At 38.2% G+C, this 15,890-nt stretch overlaps 1 protein-coding gene across 2 annotated transcripts in view; it reads right to left on the bottom strand.

Annotated features, from left to right (window-relative positions):
• Positions 1 to 7,754: 7,754 nt before the first annotated feature.
• LOC124789496 (DEAD-box ATP-dependent RNA helicase 20-like) overlaps positions 7,755 to 15,890 on the bottom strand; it is a 47,093-nt gene continuing 38,957 nt past the window's right edge. For both annotated transcript variants that reach the window (XM_047256878.1, XM_047256879.1), the window contains 7 exons: positions 11,676 to 11,864; positions 11,086 to 11,438; positions 10,851 to 10,961; positions 10,706 to 10,767; positions 10,564 to 10,623; positions 10,117 to 10,356; positions 7,755 to 10,018 (listed from right to left, as the gene is read on the bottom strand). In XM_047256878.1, the coding sequence (XP_047112834.1) occupies positions 9,342 to 10,018; positions 10,117 to 10,356; positions 10,564 to 10,623; positions 10,706 to 10,767; positions 10,851 to 10,961; positions 11,086 to 11,438; positions 11,676 to 11,864 (1,692 nt within the window). In that variant the 3' untranslated portion in view covers positions 7,755 to 9,341. The remainder of the gene's footprint in view (positions 10,019 to 10,116; positions 10,357 to 10,563; positions 10,624 to 10,705; positions 10,768 to 10,850; positions 10,962 to 11,085; positions 11,439 to 11,675; positions 11,865 to 15,890) is intronic.

The raw sequence follows: 15,890 nt of genomic DNA, 5'->3' as shown, positions 1-15,890 counted from the left end.
GCCTTAGTTCAAGTTTCACGTCACTGCAAACATGAGAGATTTAGGTAAGTGCCAGTGGAGTTCTGAAATAACTAAAGAAGAGGCTAGTATCACTAACAGGTTGGACCAGAATGTGAATGTGAGTTAACCCTCATTTTAACCATTGTATAACAGACTCCAGCCAGCCAGCCTTCCTCAGACACTGTCATGAGAAGCCCTATATTACAGACCTGGTAGACAGTATTAATGTCAATGTATTTTTTTATAGATGATGCAGTTATCTACAGTGAAGTAGTGTGGGAAAAAAAGCTGTACAAATATTCAGTCAGCTCTATATACAATTTTGAAGTCATGCAAATGATCAGAAACAACGTTGTGACTACAATACCAATGAATTACAAAACAAACAGAATGAACTCTTACAAATACCTGGAGTCACTCTACCAATCTGTTTACAGAACACTTTTACCCCAGCTTACAACATTGCTCAGATAGGGCTCACAAGAAATACTGAATGCATACAGAGGACAGCACAAATGGTCACAGGTTTGTTTGATCCATGGGAGAGCATCACAGATGTGGGAAAACCTGAACTAACAGATGCTTGGAGGTAAATGAACTAGCTCATGGAGCCAGTCTACCATGGAAGCCTACTTATGAAGTTTCAAAAACAAAGAGCAATCTAGGAAGGTGTGTGTGTGTGTGTGTGTGTGTGTGTGTGTGTGTGTGTGTGTGTGTGTGTGTGTGTGTGTGTGTACCTTGTATACTGCTCCCAAAGGGAGTGCAAGGCAAGAATATAGTAATTACAGCACACAGGGTCTGTTTTCTTTTTCCCACATTCCCCTTAGCTTTTGTCATTCAAGAACGTCTAGTGTAGCAGAAACGGGTCATCCATTTCCCTTTCAAGCGCACAGTAGCAATGGTGTAAGTAATCTCGTGGGCAACGGAGCTGAAATATACCTCAGTTACTTTTAACTCACAAAAAAAATGCAGTAGATAACAGCTCATTTTGTAAGTTTTACAATTTGTTCTCTCAGTTCAATCTGTAAGTAATAATTCTATTAGAGACATGACACAAACCAACCGTCACCTCTGCTCCTCTCAAGAAATAAGCTTCTCAAGCTTCATCACCCAACTGATCGTGGTATTTGAAGTGCACAAGTTAATTCTGATTTAGAACTAAACATATCACATACAATGGATGTGATGTGCACATAAGGTGGCTAGTGAATATGTAGTAGCAAGAGGTAGCATATTATCTAACACCAGTCCAGAGCATAACCCTTTTGGACCTGCAACATGCACTTAAGGGTGCACAGAACAATTACAATTTTTTTAGGTTAGTGTAGGTGTGGTGAGGTTACTTAAGTTTTCGTAACAAACTACTCCAAGAACTACTGAATTCACAAGATTAATTTTCTAAGTAGAAAAATTCGAGTGTGGCAGGAGAAATGTTTTACTCATGCCGCAGGAGAAAAAAAAAAGTTCAGATGTATGTGAATTCCTAAGGGACCAAATTGCTGCTGAGGTCATCGGTCCCTAGACTTACTACTTTAACTTATTCTAAGAACAACACACACGTCCATGCCCGAGGGAAGACTCTAACCTACAGCGGAAGGGGCCACACAATCCGTGACATGATGCCTCAAATCGCACACCCACTCCACGCAGCGCTGGAGGAAAGATGCGCTTAGTACACTAACTTCAAACAAGTCAAACACAAAAAGCAGTACAACAGCAAAGAGCTGAATTAAACTGTAAATGCAGGAAATTCAGTCTAAATTCTTCATTAGCACACACCTCTAAGTTCAGAGGAGCGTGTCACAATGTGCAACAATGAAAATCGAACAAGCCTACTCTGGTGTATGCAGACTGAAACCCTTGAGCAAAGCCATGCAGCATCAGCACAGAAAATTAAGGGCAACTGTCAACTTATATAGATGAATTAAATGACAACAGCAGCCATTTCTCAAACTGTAATAACTTTGCACCAGCAACAAAGTAACATATGAAAGATACGGTTTTTGTGACAAATGTTCCTACTAGCACTGTACATAAAGCTATCAGGAGAACCAATTTCAACAACTAATCAAATACAAACAGTTAAGATACTATAAGCTAAGTGGACATCAGCAATGAGCAAACTGTCCAGGCAATGGCAATCAAAATTTTACAATAATACTGCCTGGCAAATTAATGATTAAACAAATACAACTAAGAACATGTTTAACAGAAAAACCCAACCTAAATTAAATATGTATTTTATTATACTGACTGGTCCCGACAAAACATTTGTTGTCAGGCACCCTTGCGACAAGATGCAGAACACGATGAATCTTGACTGCAGCTTGTGGTCTAGTGGCTAGCTTTGCTGCCTCTGGATCACGGGGTCCCAGATTTGATTCCCAGCCGGTTGGGGATTTTCTGCCCTCGGACTTGGCATCGTCATCAACAATCGTGAAACTAGGGCCTTTCTGCATTTTTCCTTTCATTACTAATCTGTTCACTACGCACTGACCCCAACAATGTCTACCACATTTCCATGCAGCTCTAGAAATCTTTGTAACATGTACATTGTAACAAATTCACACTTCTGTAATACCTGTCCTTGAAAGAGTAACATTGTCAGCCATTTCAGAACACACATACATAAGCTAGTGCAACTTAAAAATTTAATTTATTTTCTACCCGATGTTCATCACCGTTTTGTTGCGGAACTACAAAACTTATACATAGATGACTGTAAAGATGAAAAAACTTCGTTATTTAGAATACAACATTTTAATCTGGTTGCACATAAATAAAGATAATTGACTTAGCAAGTTTTACCCCTGGTCCATAAGATGGATATATTAAAATAATTACCAGATCCTTTCCTGTACATGTCATACTTGAAGTAGTAGAAGTGTTTCATGTGAGGAAGGCTGAGAGTAAGGTACAAATGCAATGCAAATGGGTGACATGGCAATCAAATTCGAACAGGTTTCTTCAGCACTTCTTGTATGCATTTTGTTAACATGTAATTACTCTCATTTGTCATGAACAGCACGTTATGAGAAAAAAAACACATGTTAAGACTGACATTACTGTGATACCTAGATTCATTAGTGTATTATGTACTACATAAATTGCAATGTAAATAACTGGATTGATAAAAGTATCTACTCACCAAGTAGCAGCAGATTTGAAAGGGATGGAAGATGGGTAAAGGAAAAGGACTGGAGAGGTTTAGGAGAAAGAGACTTATTGGACAGTATGAGAAGGAAAATCCTTCATTCTCATCCCATCCAGATGTCTCCCTGACCTAAGGTTCTAGGTGACTTTTCCAAACTCCACCCCTTCTACTAAATCTCACTAGCCCTTTTCCTCCCTTTACAACCCTTCTGTCAGAGGGAGCCACTGACTTCAAAAGCATGCATATGTAAAACGTTTTTTATATGCATGTTATTCTGCCCCACTTTGTATTTTTTTATCTATCCAATTACATTATGTTGTCAAAAACTGATCATTTTCAACGTACATACTAAGAATGTCTTACCAAAGACAGGAGACCAACACCCCACATTACCACAAATAAAGCGTACATTTTTTATTAAAAATTGCTAGACAGTGCCCAGAACTGGTACTCTAAATAGCACAAGTTGGTGCAATGGGAGAACTGAAAAGCTAAGCAAGAATGGAGGCAATTATACAGACATAATACTTCAGAAACAGCTGTCACAAATTGAAATTGGCATAAGTGGAAACACACAGGCACCAACATTTAGTAGTGTCAGGCCTGCTCTATAGTAGGCAGAAACACTTCCACATCAAATTATGACAGCTATAAAATTTTCTCTGCTGATTAAATATCACTTATCTTGTGAAGAGACACTCATTCACTGGTTCAAGATATCTGTACCTGCTTGCCTTCAACAATGGTTGAACACCAAACTAATCTACAGCTCGCAGTCTAGTGGTTAGCAACAATGCCTCTATACCGTGGGGTTTCAAGCTCTATTACTGGCGAAGTCAGCAGTTTTCTTTGTTCATAGACTCATTTAATTTTCTATTCATGAAAGGCATGTAACTGAAGTGACATCAGAGACTTCAATCAGGCAGCTGAACAACCCCTGTCAGTCTCCCAGACAATGCCATACAATCATTTGAACGTCTTGTCCTTATACTAGAAGTTTCTCTATAGATAATCTGATAAAAAAATACTATATACCAGAATGGATACAGTGGCTTCATTAAATGAAGTAAAGTAATGAAGACTTCACAAATATGTACCTTGATGCTACTAATGCTTTGGTGAAAGAATCCACTAAGATTGTTTGAAACATTTATATTTTATTGTGATTCACCAATTAGTTCTCCACGTCAAGGTCAATGTTTCACTATTTCACCCAAGAGACAAATGATTTCATTCCTAAGAAAATATAAAAATCATGCCATAACTAGAAGTATACCTTAATACCAACTACAGTGGGTAACCCACCACAGGAAAGAAATTGTCAGTACGAACTTTTATTACTACAACATTGACAAAATTAAGCTTTGTTTCCACTATACCATTTTCAGAAGCATATGTTTCCTGTGTTCTTTTTCAGTGTCTACAGTACACTCAATTGTACAAAACACTTCATTGAATATGCCAAATTTTTAACTAATTCTTTTAAATGGCAGTGCCAGAAAGGCTGTTTCAGCATAACTGCTGACAATGACAAAATTGATATACTGGAAAATTTTCATACCTTCGAGACAAAGATGATGGCCCTTACTGAAGCATGCGATAAGGGAGGTGCAGATCCAGAAAATTAAATGGGGCTGAACAAAATAAGTGTTGTTTCAATTTTTAGTATTTTGTTATATCCAAATCTGATGCAGGTGTGTAAAAGATCACTTAGAAGTTTCCATTCCAATGGAATGGAGCAAGTGTTTATCTCACACATTAATAAATGGGAAACTGCCACAAGGTAAACACAGGAAGAATACAAAGAGAAATGCAATTCCTGGAAGCATCCTGAAAATAATATATGAAAATATATGATCTTTTCCTCACATTATGCTGGAAGGCAAAATCAGTATTTAGATTCTCAGCTGTGCGTGAAAATTTATGAGGTGTACTGTGCTGCGTATTAAGACTCAGTTGGGAAATACAACTTCTGCAAGGCACTATGTTCAGGAAAATTATAAGCATACATTCAGCAGACCACAGATGGATGTTCTCTTTGCGAAGAGTTTTGTGCAAAGTTAAGAAAGTATGCGAGTTTCTGGAGTTTCAAAATTTTGTGGAGCTTCAAAACTTTCAGCCAACACAAATTTGCAGGTTCATCCTAAAAAGAGTCAAGTTTCAAGAGGCCTTCAAGAAGGTCACATCTGTGTATCGTCAAAAAATAAGAAATGAATGGCAACTGCCTTTGACTATATGCAGAATTTCCTTTAAGAAGACATATCCTTGGAAAATTAACACTTAAGAGATAAAAGCAGGTATTTTCTCCCTTAAAATTCAAGAAATTTGAAGTACTGTAATAACAAGATTGGAGAGTTTGAAATATGTGCTTACAGCGACTGTTAAACACTCTCAAAGCTAAAGTCGCTGAAAAATCTTGCAATGAAGACAAAAAGAATAAAGTTCAACCACTAAGAAATTACAAGATACTGGAAAGAAAATGTTCCTTAAGATGCAGTGGAATTTTTAGACATTCTGAAACGGCCAACAAGAGGCAGTCTAAGTGAATCTGTATAAAGCCTTATGTCAGGCTTTGTATGTATATATGTATTTATCTTCATTTCTTCAGGGGTTAAAATTTTAGTCACAGTGATAACACATTTTTTAATTATTACTCTTTTTCATTAATTTGTATTTCATAAAACACATGTGATCAATACACCTTACTGAATTTGTTGATCAATACAGGTCATGAATTTGCTAAAGCCCACAGAGCTGAAAAGCCTCAAGTTTGTTTTTAAAAACTGAAATAAGTACCTATTAAATGTCCAGATTGTATTTTGAGTATGAAAAGTTATGTTCTATATTATAGATAGAAGTAACAATAATCTATTTTGTTTTGTTATCTCTCTCTACACTTTTTCCTTCTGGAAAGTTGTGAAAACTGTCTTAGTTCAAATCTCTGCAATTCTAGTGCCTCTCCGGAAATGCACCCTCGAATCACTGCAATTCTAGTGCCTCTCCACAAATGCAACACCTTTTGAGGAAGTGAAGCTGAATAATAATGTTGCACTGCAGTGCTGTCTGCATGACGAGAGTACCAAAGGCTGAGGGACAGAAGCATTCATGGAGAAGGACAGAAGCATTCATGGAGAAGGACAGAAGCATTCATGGAGAAGGACAGAAGCATTCATGGAGAAGGACAGAAGCATTCATGGAGAAGGACAGAAGCATTCATGGAGAAGGACAGAAGCATTCATGGAGAAGGACAGAAGCATTCATGGAGAAGGACAGAAGCATTCATGGAGAAGGACAGAAGCATTCATGGAGAAGGACAGAAGCATTCATGGAGAAGGACAGAAGCATTCATGGAGAAGGACAGAAGCATTCATGGAGAAGGACAGAAGCATTCATGGAGAAGGACAGAAGCATTCATGGAGAAGGACAGAAGCATTCATGGAGAAGGACAGAAGCATTCATGGAGAAGGACAGAAGCATTCATGGAGAAGGACAGAAGCATTCATGGAGAAGGACAGAAGCATTCATGGAGAAGGACAGAAGCATTCATCCTTGCCATACAGCAATGTATCAGTCATGTCGATAGCAACGTTACTGTTGCCACACCACCGTAACACGACCAAGCCCTGGAATAAGAATGTCCAAGCCCAAGAAATCCAACTAGATGTTATCCAAAAACTTAATATTAAAACATGCCAAGAATTCAGGCCATTGTATCAGTTTGTAGCCCATGAAAATTGTCCTTTAGCAGTAGGTCTTGTTATGATTCTTCCAATTTGTCAATTTATTTATCAGTTACAGAATCCTCCCTCCTTTAATCACTTTAGTTTTTGATTTTGTGTAAAATGTACTACATATTTACTTTATCAAACTATTGGTCACAGCAATGTTGAATGAACTGCAAAATGCATGCTTTACAAGAACGCACAATTTTGCATTCTGTCATTTGCAAACATGTTGGTTCACCATTAACGTCTTCCATTACATTGTTTTGGAGAAACTCACCAAATGTGATTTGGGATAACACTGAGAAAATTTACAGATGCATAGAACAAAATTGCTGTGATAATGCCATCTTGTAAAGCCAAGTCACTACGATTACGTTGGAGTAAAGCTTTACAAAAGCGAAGCTACGTAAAATTAATGAGGATGTCTGTATTCACATAGTGATTGACATCTGTCGTATTTCCCCTGCATTACCCACATCTTATTTGCCGTTTAGCAAATTCTCTGCACAAAATGAAATCTGCAATAAGATGGTGCTGTGTCATTGTGTAATTTTTGCAGGCTAGAAGTAGTGCATAAAAACAATTTACTGCCTAAGCATTATTTTGCAGTTGAGACGAGTGAACAGGTAAACTGCTGCATTACTGTGGCACATTCCACCAGACACAAATCTGAACGAACATGGCAACAACTTCATATTGCCAGAATAGCCCTGTAATTGCAGTCCATTTGCTCCTCAAGTACTGAACGTAATTTTTACTGTACTAATTTTCACATGTGTAACAGTAGTTGCTATTAATAGTATAAATTTATAGTCTTAGTTGTTGAATACTTTAATAAGCAGCATGGGGCAAAGCCGCTAAAATAAATAGACATATTAAAAAATAAGCTGACATATATTGAATCAAAGTACAAAATTGTATGCAATAACTTTTTACTACCATAATACTGTAATACATTTAAGAAATGCACTTTAAAGAAACCTACAGAAGAGTAAGGTACTTCCCTCACTTCCAGGAAGTGTTATCTATCTCTTTCACAAGGGTCGTAACATGAAATTATGATATTATGTCATGAATCATTACAAATACCAGCACATCTGCTAGTTTTACTGAATACTTTTCAGTAAGAAGACTAGTCTTCAGTTCAGTATGGTATTTAGAATCCACACTGTTTTACATAAAAATTCTTACACTTACACAATCTAATGAGACTGCATATTCAGACAAATTACTTAATATAACTCAAACCTTCTGCACGTCCTCCAATGAGAAAGGTTGGTGGAAAATTTCCCAATTAACCATGGAAAAATATTTCCGAGTTACCCATGAAACAGTCACGCAGTCTAATTTAGGTACCTATGCTAAGTATTCTTGTGATTTACATTAAGAAACAAACAAGAAGCATTAGAACAAACTCTCAATACAGCACAGCAAATTTTAAAAAAACAAAGTCTCATAAGTCGTGCTGAAGATCAGCAGCACTGTTGCGACAAAAATCCTCTCCAGCATTAAGTTACTTAAAATATATCCTCATATCAGTCTTTGAGAAAGTATCACATACTACAGACTATAGTTAAAACATTGTGTTCCCTTTATCAAAATACTGTGCACAAGTGTTGGCATAGTTTGATACCGACCTTTCTCTTGGACTTGCAAATATAAGTTTAAAATTACTCTAAATCTTATATCACAGTACTGAGTGTATATTGAGTTATGGGCCACAATATGAGCTCCAATTATATAATAATTTATACATTTGAACGTTTAGTAAACTACTATTTACACGACCCTTGAGGGCGGACAGATCTTCAGGGGGTTAAGGAACATTCTTTGAGAAACAACCATTAGAATTATTGAAAACACAGAAAAAACAACAAAGACTTAAATATTGTCTCGCATTATGCACAATGCATACTGCACTTTTGCATTTCTTCCCAATGATGCCTTTTACTCCTAATGATACTGGAAATAACAGTACCAGCTGCCTGAAAATCTTTCATATTACAAACAGCTCATTTGGTACTCAAGTGTGTAACATATGAAAAAATAAAAAATCAATTTGCACTATAACAGTAGTCTATACTTCGGCATCTAGTAAGAAAAGTACCTATATTATCCTTATATTAACAAAACATATTATTAGCCCCCAACCCACCCCCCTTCTGAATGTTTCGTGCATCTCAACAGCATACAGAAATATTTAATCTCTACAAGATAGTAGTAACGGAAACTGGAATGTGGCTATTAATTTTCAAAATCTGATTGACACCAAATACTGAGAAAGTACTTCCCACACACCGATATTAAGATGAAACATTAAAGAGAAAACTGATTTAACTACATGAATTCTACGGAACAAAATTTACTTCTGAACAATCTACAGTTTAAAGAGCACAACTGGAATTAAATTAAGCAGGACTTGTTGAGGCCGTACCATTCTAAAAGGGAGACGGGTTGGGGGCTTACTGTTGAACAGCTGCAGGCTGGCTGTAACTGTATGCATATGGCATTGGCTGGTGGTATTGGCCAAATGGATTTGTTGCCATGTTTTGGTAAGCACATGGATTGGCCTGTGGAGGTGGCCTTGTTGACTGGAAGAACTTGTGGCCTAATATGCTCTGTAAGTTAGCATCTGCTGCACCAGCCTGCATCATAAATGGTGGTGGTACAGCATACATTCCTTGGGCTGCAGCCTGATTTCCACCAGTTGCTGGACCATAAGACTGAGCACTGTTTCTCTTTATTCTTTGGCCCTGCTGGTAACCATTTCTCCCAGTCTGGTTATTATATGGTCTTCCATTCTGTGGACTGTAACTCTGTGGTGTGTACATATTCTGCTGGCCATATCCGTTCTGATGGGCAAACCCTGACTGACTGTAACCATTCTGCTGTTGCGGCTGCTGCTGCTGTGGTTGCTGTTGGTGCTGCTGCTGTTGCATATATCCATTGCCGTTTCTATAGCCAGCTTCAGAATTATTTTTGAGATTACCATTTGAGATATATCTCGGCACAGAGGAATGACGATATTCTTGATCATTGACATTCTGCATCGGCTGCCAGTTGTTTGGTATGTTTCTTGATACATTTTGTGTACCAGTGCCAGTTGCATCCTTGCTACGCGTGTTCCAACGATTGCGTCCTGTAAAAAACACACACACACAAAATTACCTTCCCTGACGATGTACACCATGAAATTGCATTAGCATATTTCCCACCTATTTCATATCAAAACCTTACCCTTTCCAGTAAAAGCAGTTCTAGCTAATGCTGCTAAATCAATCAGTTTTGGGTTGACTGGCTGATTGGCTTCCTCCAAAACAGCAATAAGTTCTTTCGCCTGGCGTGCATTGTTTGGTGTAAAAAATGCATATGCTGTCCCACTCAGGTTACAACGACCAGTTCTTCCAATACGGTGTATGTAGTCCTCTGAAGTGTTAGGATAGTCAAAATTGATGACATATTTCACATCTTCAACATCTGAAATTAATAAATTCAGATTATGTACACACAAAAAAGGACTTGTTTACTTAAACACATTAAACAAGAATTTAATTCCAAAGCTTATTAAAAAAACTGTGGCAGAAGGCTGAACAGTTCTGAATATAAAGTGAAAGGGTTGAATAGCTGTTCTATATCTAAAAAACGATTTTCTTAAAATAATTACAATCAATTTTACCAACTTACCCAGACCTCTGGCTGCAACATCAGTGGCAACTAGAATGGGACACTTCCCATTCCTGAACTCTGAAACCAAAGATCAAGGTGTGGAGAAGCTTATCAAAAACTATTATTCAAGGATTGAACATTAATTAACAATACAACCAACCTGTTAACACATAATCTCTTTCAGGCTGTGACTTGTCTCCATGAATACTGATTGCTGGCCACCTGGAACAATTTAATTGATCAGTTACTAGTTTTATATTAAAATTACACTTACAATGAAGGCAAAGTACAAGATATTATCTCACCCTTCTCTTCGAATGGATTTAGTTATGTCATCAACCTTCTTCTTTGTCTCAACGAAGATTATCGTTTTATTCCCCTTCTCAGAACATATCTCTCTCATCAGCTGTGACAGTCTGAGTGTAAAAAATAAAACTTTATGAGGAACAAATTAAGTTCTAGACACTTACAATGAACTTTACTTGACCAAGAAAAAGTACAAAATTTCAAAGAAGCACAGAAAAAAAAACCACCACTAACTTTGTTTCCTTTTCATGCTCCTGGCAAACGTCAATAATCTGCATAATGTTATGGTTGGCAGCAAGTGTCAATGAACCAATATTTATCTGTATATAATCTGTAAGGAAGTCTTCTGCTAATGCCTGCACCTCTTTAGGCCATGTAGCTGACCACATCAATACCTGGCGATCTGGTCTGATCTGTTCAATTATTTTTCGAATCTGTGGTTCAAATCCCATGTCTAACATGCGATCTGCTTCATCAAGCACTAAGTACGTACAACGCCGCAAGTTTGTAATTCCCCTCTCCAGAAAGTCTATGAGACGACCAGGTGTGGCAATCACTATCTCCACTCCTCTCTCCAGATCACGAGCCTGTATAAGGAGAATTTAAACTGCTTACATCACCGCCATGCAAAAAAGGTTATCAGTATAGAATGTAAAATGGAAGTCCCAAAATAAAGCATATATGCTATGCTTATTCACACAATTATAAATTACTGAATTATTTATCTCAGTAATTTTACTTTGTATTAGATGTTAAAATTAGTGGAAGACCACAAAAACTACACCTGCTCATTTCACTACATATTAAGATAAAATCTTACTAACTTGTGGTCCCTTTGGGGCTCCTCCAAAGATGCACGTATTACGGATAAATGTTGCTGTCCCAAAATCTCTGGCCACTGTCTGTATCTGCTGGGCCAATTCTCGTGTAGGAGCAAGAATAAGGACAATAGGACCATCACCACGAGACAACCTTTTCTGGTTGTTGATGTGTACTGTGGCTGGCAGGACATACTGCAAAAAATGATATTAATGACAAATGTTAAATACAGTGAAAACTTTGTTTTACATTGCTGAGTGGTCCAGAATTAAAAAACAAAATTGAGGAAAATGTTAAAACCCACAAAATGAGCAAAAACACATGTAATTAGCCTATACAATTGAAAATCGCAATCATCTCCAATACTTTGTATAAAATCTGTGTAAGTGAAGGAAATTAAAAGTACAATACAATGTTCATAGAATAATTTGTGGTAGTAAATTTCACCAGTTCTTAAAAAATCAGATGTAAAACAGCAAGTAAAAACTTGTCAAAAGATTGAAATTGGTATCTGGGTACAAGGTAATCAAGCTGTTTTCCAACAAGCTACGACTCCAATTATACATTCAAAATATGCGTTTTAGAGATTATCCTTTGTGCTTTCCCAGAAAAATCCAAAACTGATGAACATATTGAATTAAACCAAAAACAACACAGAAGCTAAGTAGTTAAACCATAAGTATACATGCTTACACCTGCTTCATGACAATTTGTCACCATTGCTGTAGCTGTTTAACCTGTTAAATGGGTAGTTTGCACGCATGAGCCTCTTCCGCAGTGGGTAATAGGTGCCAGGGGGCCCGTGCGCGGTGGTGCTGCATATTGTTCACACGCATAAAAGTTTTCCTTCATGTTTTCGTTGTTTAATTTAAATTGATATTGGAAATAAATAAAATATATTGTAGAAGTTAACAAAACTTTATTTTCACAATATTACAAATCGTTTCAGTGTAAAATATTTTAAAACAAGGTGCTGCACACAAGGACACTTCGCATTCTGAGCACCAGTATGAAGTATCTTTGCGATGGTCTTTTCTCGTGCACACCACACACCACCTTGTTGGTCTTTTTTGTTGTGGGCCGCAGAAGGTCTGAAAAATGCCTGGCTGTAAGGCGCGTTTTCGGCGTTCCAGGTGGGTATCCTACTGACGTCATTTCTTGTGGTGAAGATATGGTCAACTGTTCCCCATGACTAATCATGAAGCTCATTCTACTTTGTTCGTCACTATGCTTCTTGTACATAATGTATGCATTGAAGCATGCAATTTCCAACAAGTGGCGGAAAAGCTTCTGATAATTTTTTTCAGTCTGCTCCTGGCCATCTGGTAGCTTTGTAACTAAGAATCTCAACTATCCATGCCCCCGTATTCTTGTTGTAGTCAATGACAACATGTGGCTTTTGAACGATTCCCTTCTTTGAGTTTACATTTAAACACATTATCACAGAAAGTGCTGACCATAATGTCTCTTTTGTCCTTCCATTTCATTACCATCTGCTTGCCTCTGTACCCTGTTATGTACTTCCCTTTCTTCAGTTTTTCCTTTTTTACGAAGCCAGGGGACCCCTTCCTGTCTTGCCACATTGTACCGACAACATTGGTGTTATTGCTGGTTAGTTTGTGCACCAAATCTGGACTGGTGTACCGGTTGCCTAGATAAATGCAGTGGCCTTTCCTGGGTAGATCGTGCGCAAGCTCCAAACAATTTGAGAGGTTTTTTTCATCTGGATAGGGGCTACCATAGTTAGTGTCCTTTCCAGTGTAAATAAAGTCCTATACATAAGCGAAACTGCTTTCACAGGGTTCATACAATTTGATGCCAAATCTGCTATGCTTTGATGGAATATATGGCCTCCATCCAAGCCGTCCTTCCCAGAACAACGATTTGTCAACAGTGATGTTCCTTTCTGGCATGTATACTGATCTGAATTTAAACTGCAGATGCTCTATAATGGGGTGAACATTGAATAGTTTTCTGCTGATAGTGCCTAGTGGGTCATACGAGGTATTGTCAGCGAAGAGGAGGAATTTCAGTGAAAGATGAAACAGCTTTGCACCAGCCAGTTTCCTGAAGAAAAGTATGTGTCAACTAATTCTCCATATTTTGAAAACTTTCAGAACTCTTACTGATACTATCATCACTTTCTAAAAGCAGCTGTTAAATCTCCGAATCTGATAAATGACTTCTTTTCGCCATTGCAAAAGATCATTCACTAACGCAGCAGTAAACACAGACGAAGAAGGCCCACTTTTGTGGCTGCTTCACTGCATGCGCACTCAAGTAGACAATGTTATAACTAGCCTAGAACATGCTGTATTGCCTGAAGAGAGCTCCCATCTAGTGGATGAAGCTCAATACCACAGCGTCAAACGGCAGGCCGTTATCTCTTCATTCCCACTTTCTACTAGCCACAAAACGCAGTGGACGTATATATCCGTTGAACCCACTGAATTAACAGAGTGTGGACAGATATCTGTCATACCCACTTAAAGGGTTAATGCTTTTCTTGTGAGCCTCACTTAATAAACTGTGGTGAGTAAGTGTTATTTTAAGCTCGACGAGAGAAACAGACCTGAAAAAATGAGTTTACTTTCCAGGTGACATTACACGCTTATTAGAAGCTGGCTCAGAGAACTTCTGTACACTGTGTAAAATGCAAATTTGAAAGAAAGCTCAGGTGCTACAGTTTCACTTCATGCCCTATATCGCTGCTGCCAATCTTCCCGATCTACAGTGTATGGTGCAAAGTATATATTTCCATGAACATCTCTGTCACAGAACATAGTCTGCATGGAAAGTATATTTTCAGCATTTCAGAAAATGCTTTCACCTCTACCTGCATTCGCTGAAGAGCCACTCCCCCTCTCCACACATCCAGTAGGTGTGCTCATTTTACAAGTGTTATGTGGTGTGGTGGCTGTAATGGCTATTGGGTGACTTAAATCACTAGGCATTGAGAGTTAACTAGCCAGAAATGGGCTGAGCTATGTTTCCTCGAGAGACACTCTTCAAATTTAAAAGAGATGATAATCAATATTGTTGCCAAATAGAGTACACCGGAAGTACATGCAAAAAGATGAGGCTGAGTTATAAGAGGCACAAGGAAAGGTGGTGGTTAGGCCCCTCAGTCCGGAACACTTTGCATAGACTGTCTCTTTCCATTACTGCTGCAGCCTAGCAGTAGTTTCAAAATTGCACAGTTAAGTTGTAAATTGTTGTGCAAGAAAGATCTATCATGGATACATAAGCATTTCGTCTCAAGTCTCCCTTCTCCACAATGCCCTAAAATATTCCCTAATTCCGCCACCATCCGTGATGCGAACCCTCTGCCTTTTGAGCCACTTGTTCAGTCACATCAAAGATCAATAGGAAGAAAACGGGACAAAGTAAAGTGACACGTGAAGTAAAAACTTTTTGACATAAATCTTACCAACAAGAAATGTAAAATTAGCAAATTTTTAGCACAGATCTTATGGGTTTTTCACAAGGGCTACAAAGTTATAATGTTTCATCATGAAAAATGTGGAAACGGACAATGTAAAATCAAAGTTCCACTGCACCTATATTCAATAACTGCTACAATGAACTCTGCTCATGGAAATTAACAGGAAACCGGTACAAAGACTGCTGAACATTGCGAGACGTTAAGGACAATGAGCTAAATATTGTGAGGCCCTTGTCAACTACAACCTTGCAAGCAGACAAGCAAAGAAGTCATCCTGGAAGGCATTCTATGAGGAAATCTAGAGCACAGCTGCTCAAGCCACACTTTACAGAATCCTAACTAGAGTACCAATCAATCTAGGAGGTACGTTGAAGGAGAATGGGGAACATACAAAGACAGCACATGAGACACTGGAACTGCTCCTCAAAACTCACTTTCCTCAATATGCTCTGCTGGACAACACAGACCAGAATGTGATCCCAGCGAGACAATGGTTCTCAGACACTAAGAGAGTGCAACAGGCAGGAGAGAATCTCTTTAAGAGTCCTATGCAGGTTATTCAGGGTTAGCCTAGCAGTAGGAATCATTCCCAATGTTTGGAGGGCAGTGAAGGTTGTCTTCAAAGCCAGGGAGAACTGATCATATGAAGGCCAAGGATATGAGACCAACCAATCTGTCCTTCATTCCCAAAACATTGGAACAACTGGTTAATCTATATGTTGGGGAGAGGAGGCTAATTAGGGCCCCTCTACATTCAAACCAAAATGCATATCAA

Source organism: Schistocerca piceifrons, chromosome 3 (genome assembly GCF_021461385.2).
Source record: "Schistocerca piceifrons isolate TAMUIC-IGC-003096 chromosome 3, iqSchPice1.1, whole genome shotgun sequence".
Taxonomy (NCBI): Eukaryota; Metazoa; Arthropoda; class Insecta; order Orthoptera; family Acrididae; genus Schistocerca; species Schistocerca piceifrons.
This window is presented reverse-complemented; position numbering and strand designations above follow the sequence as displayed.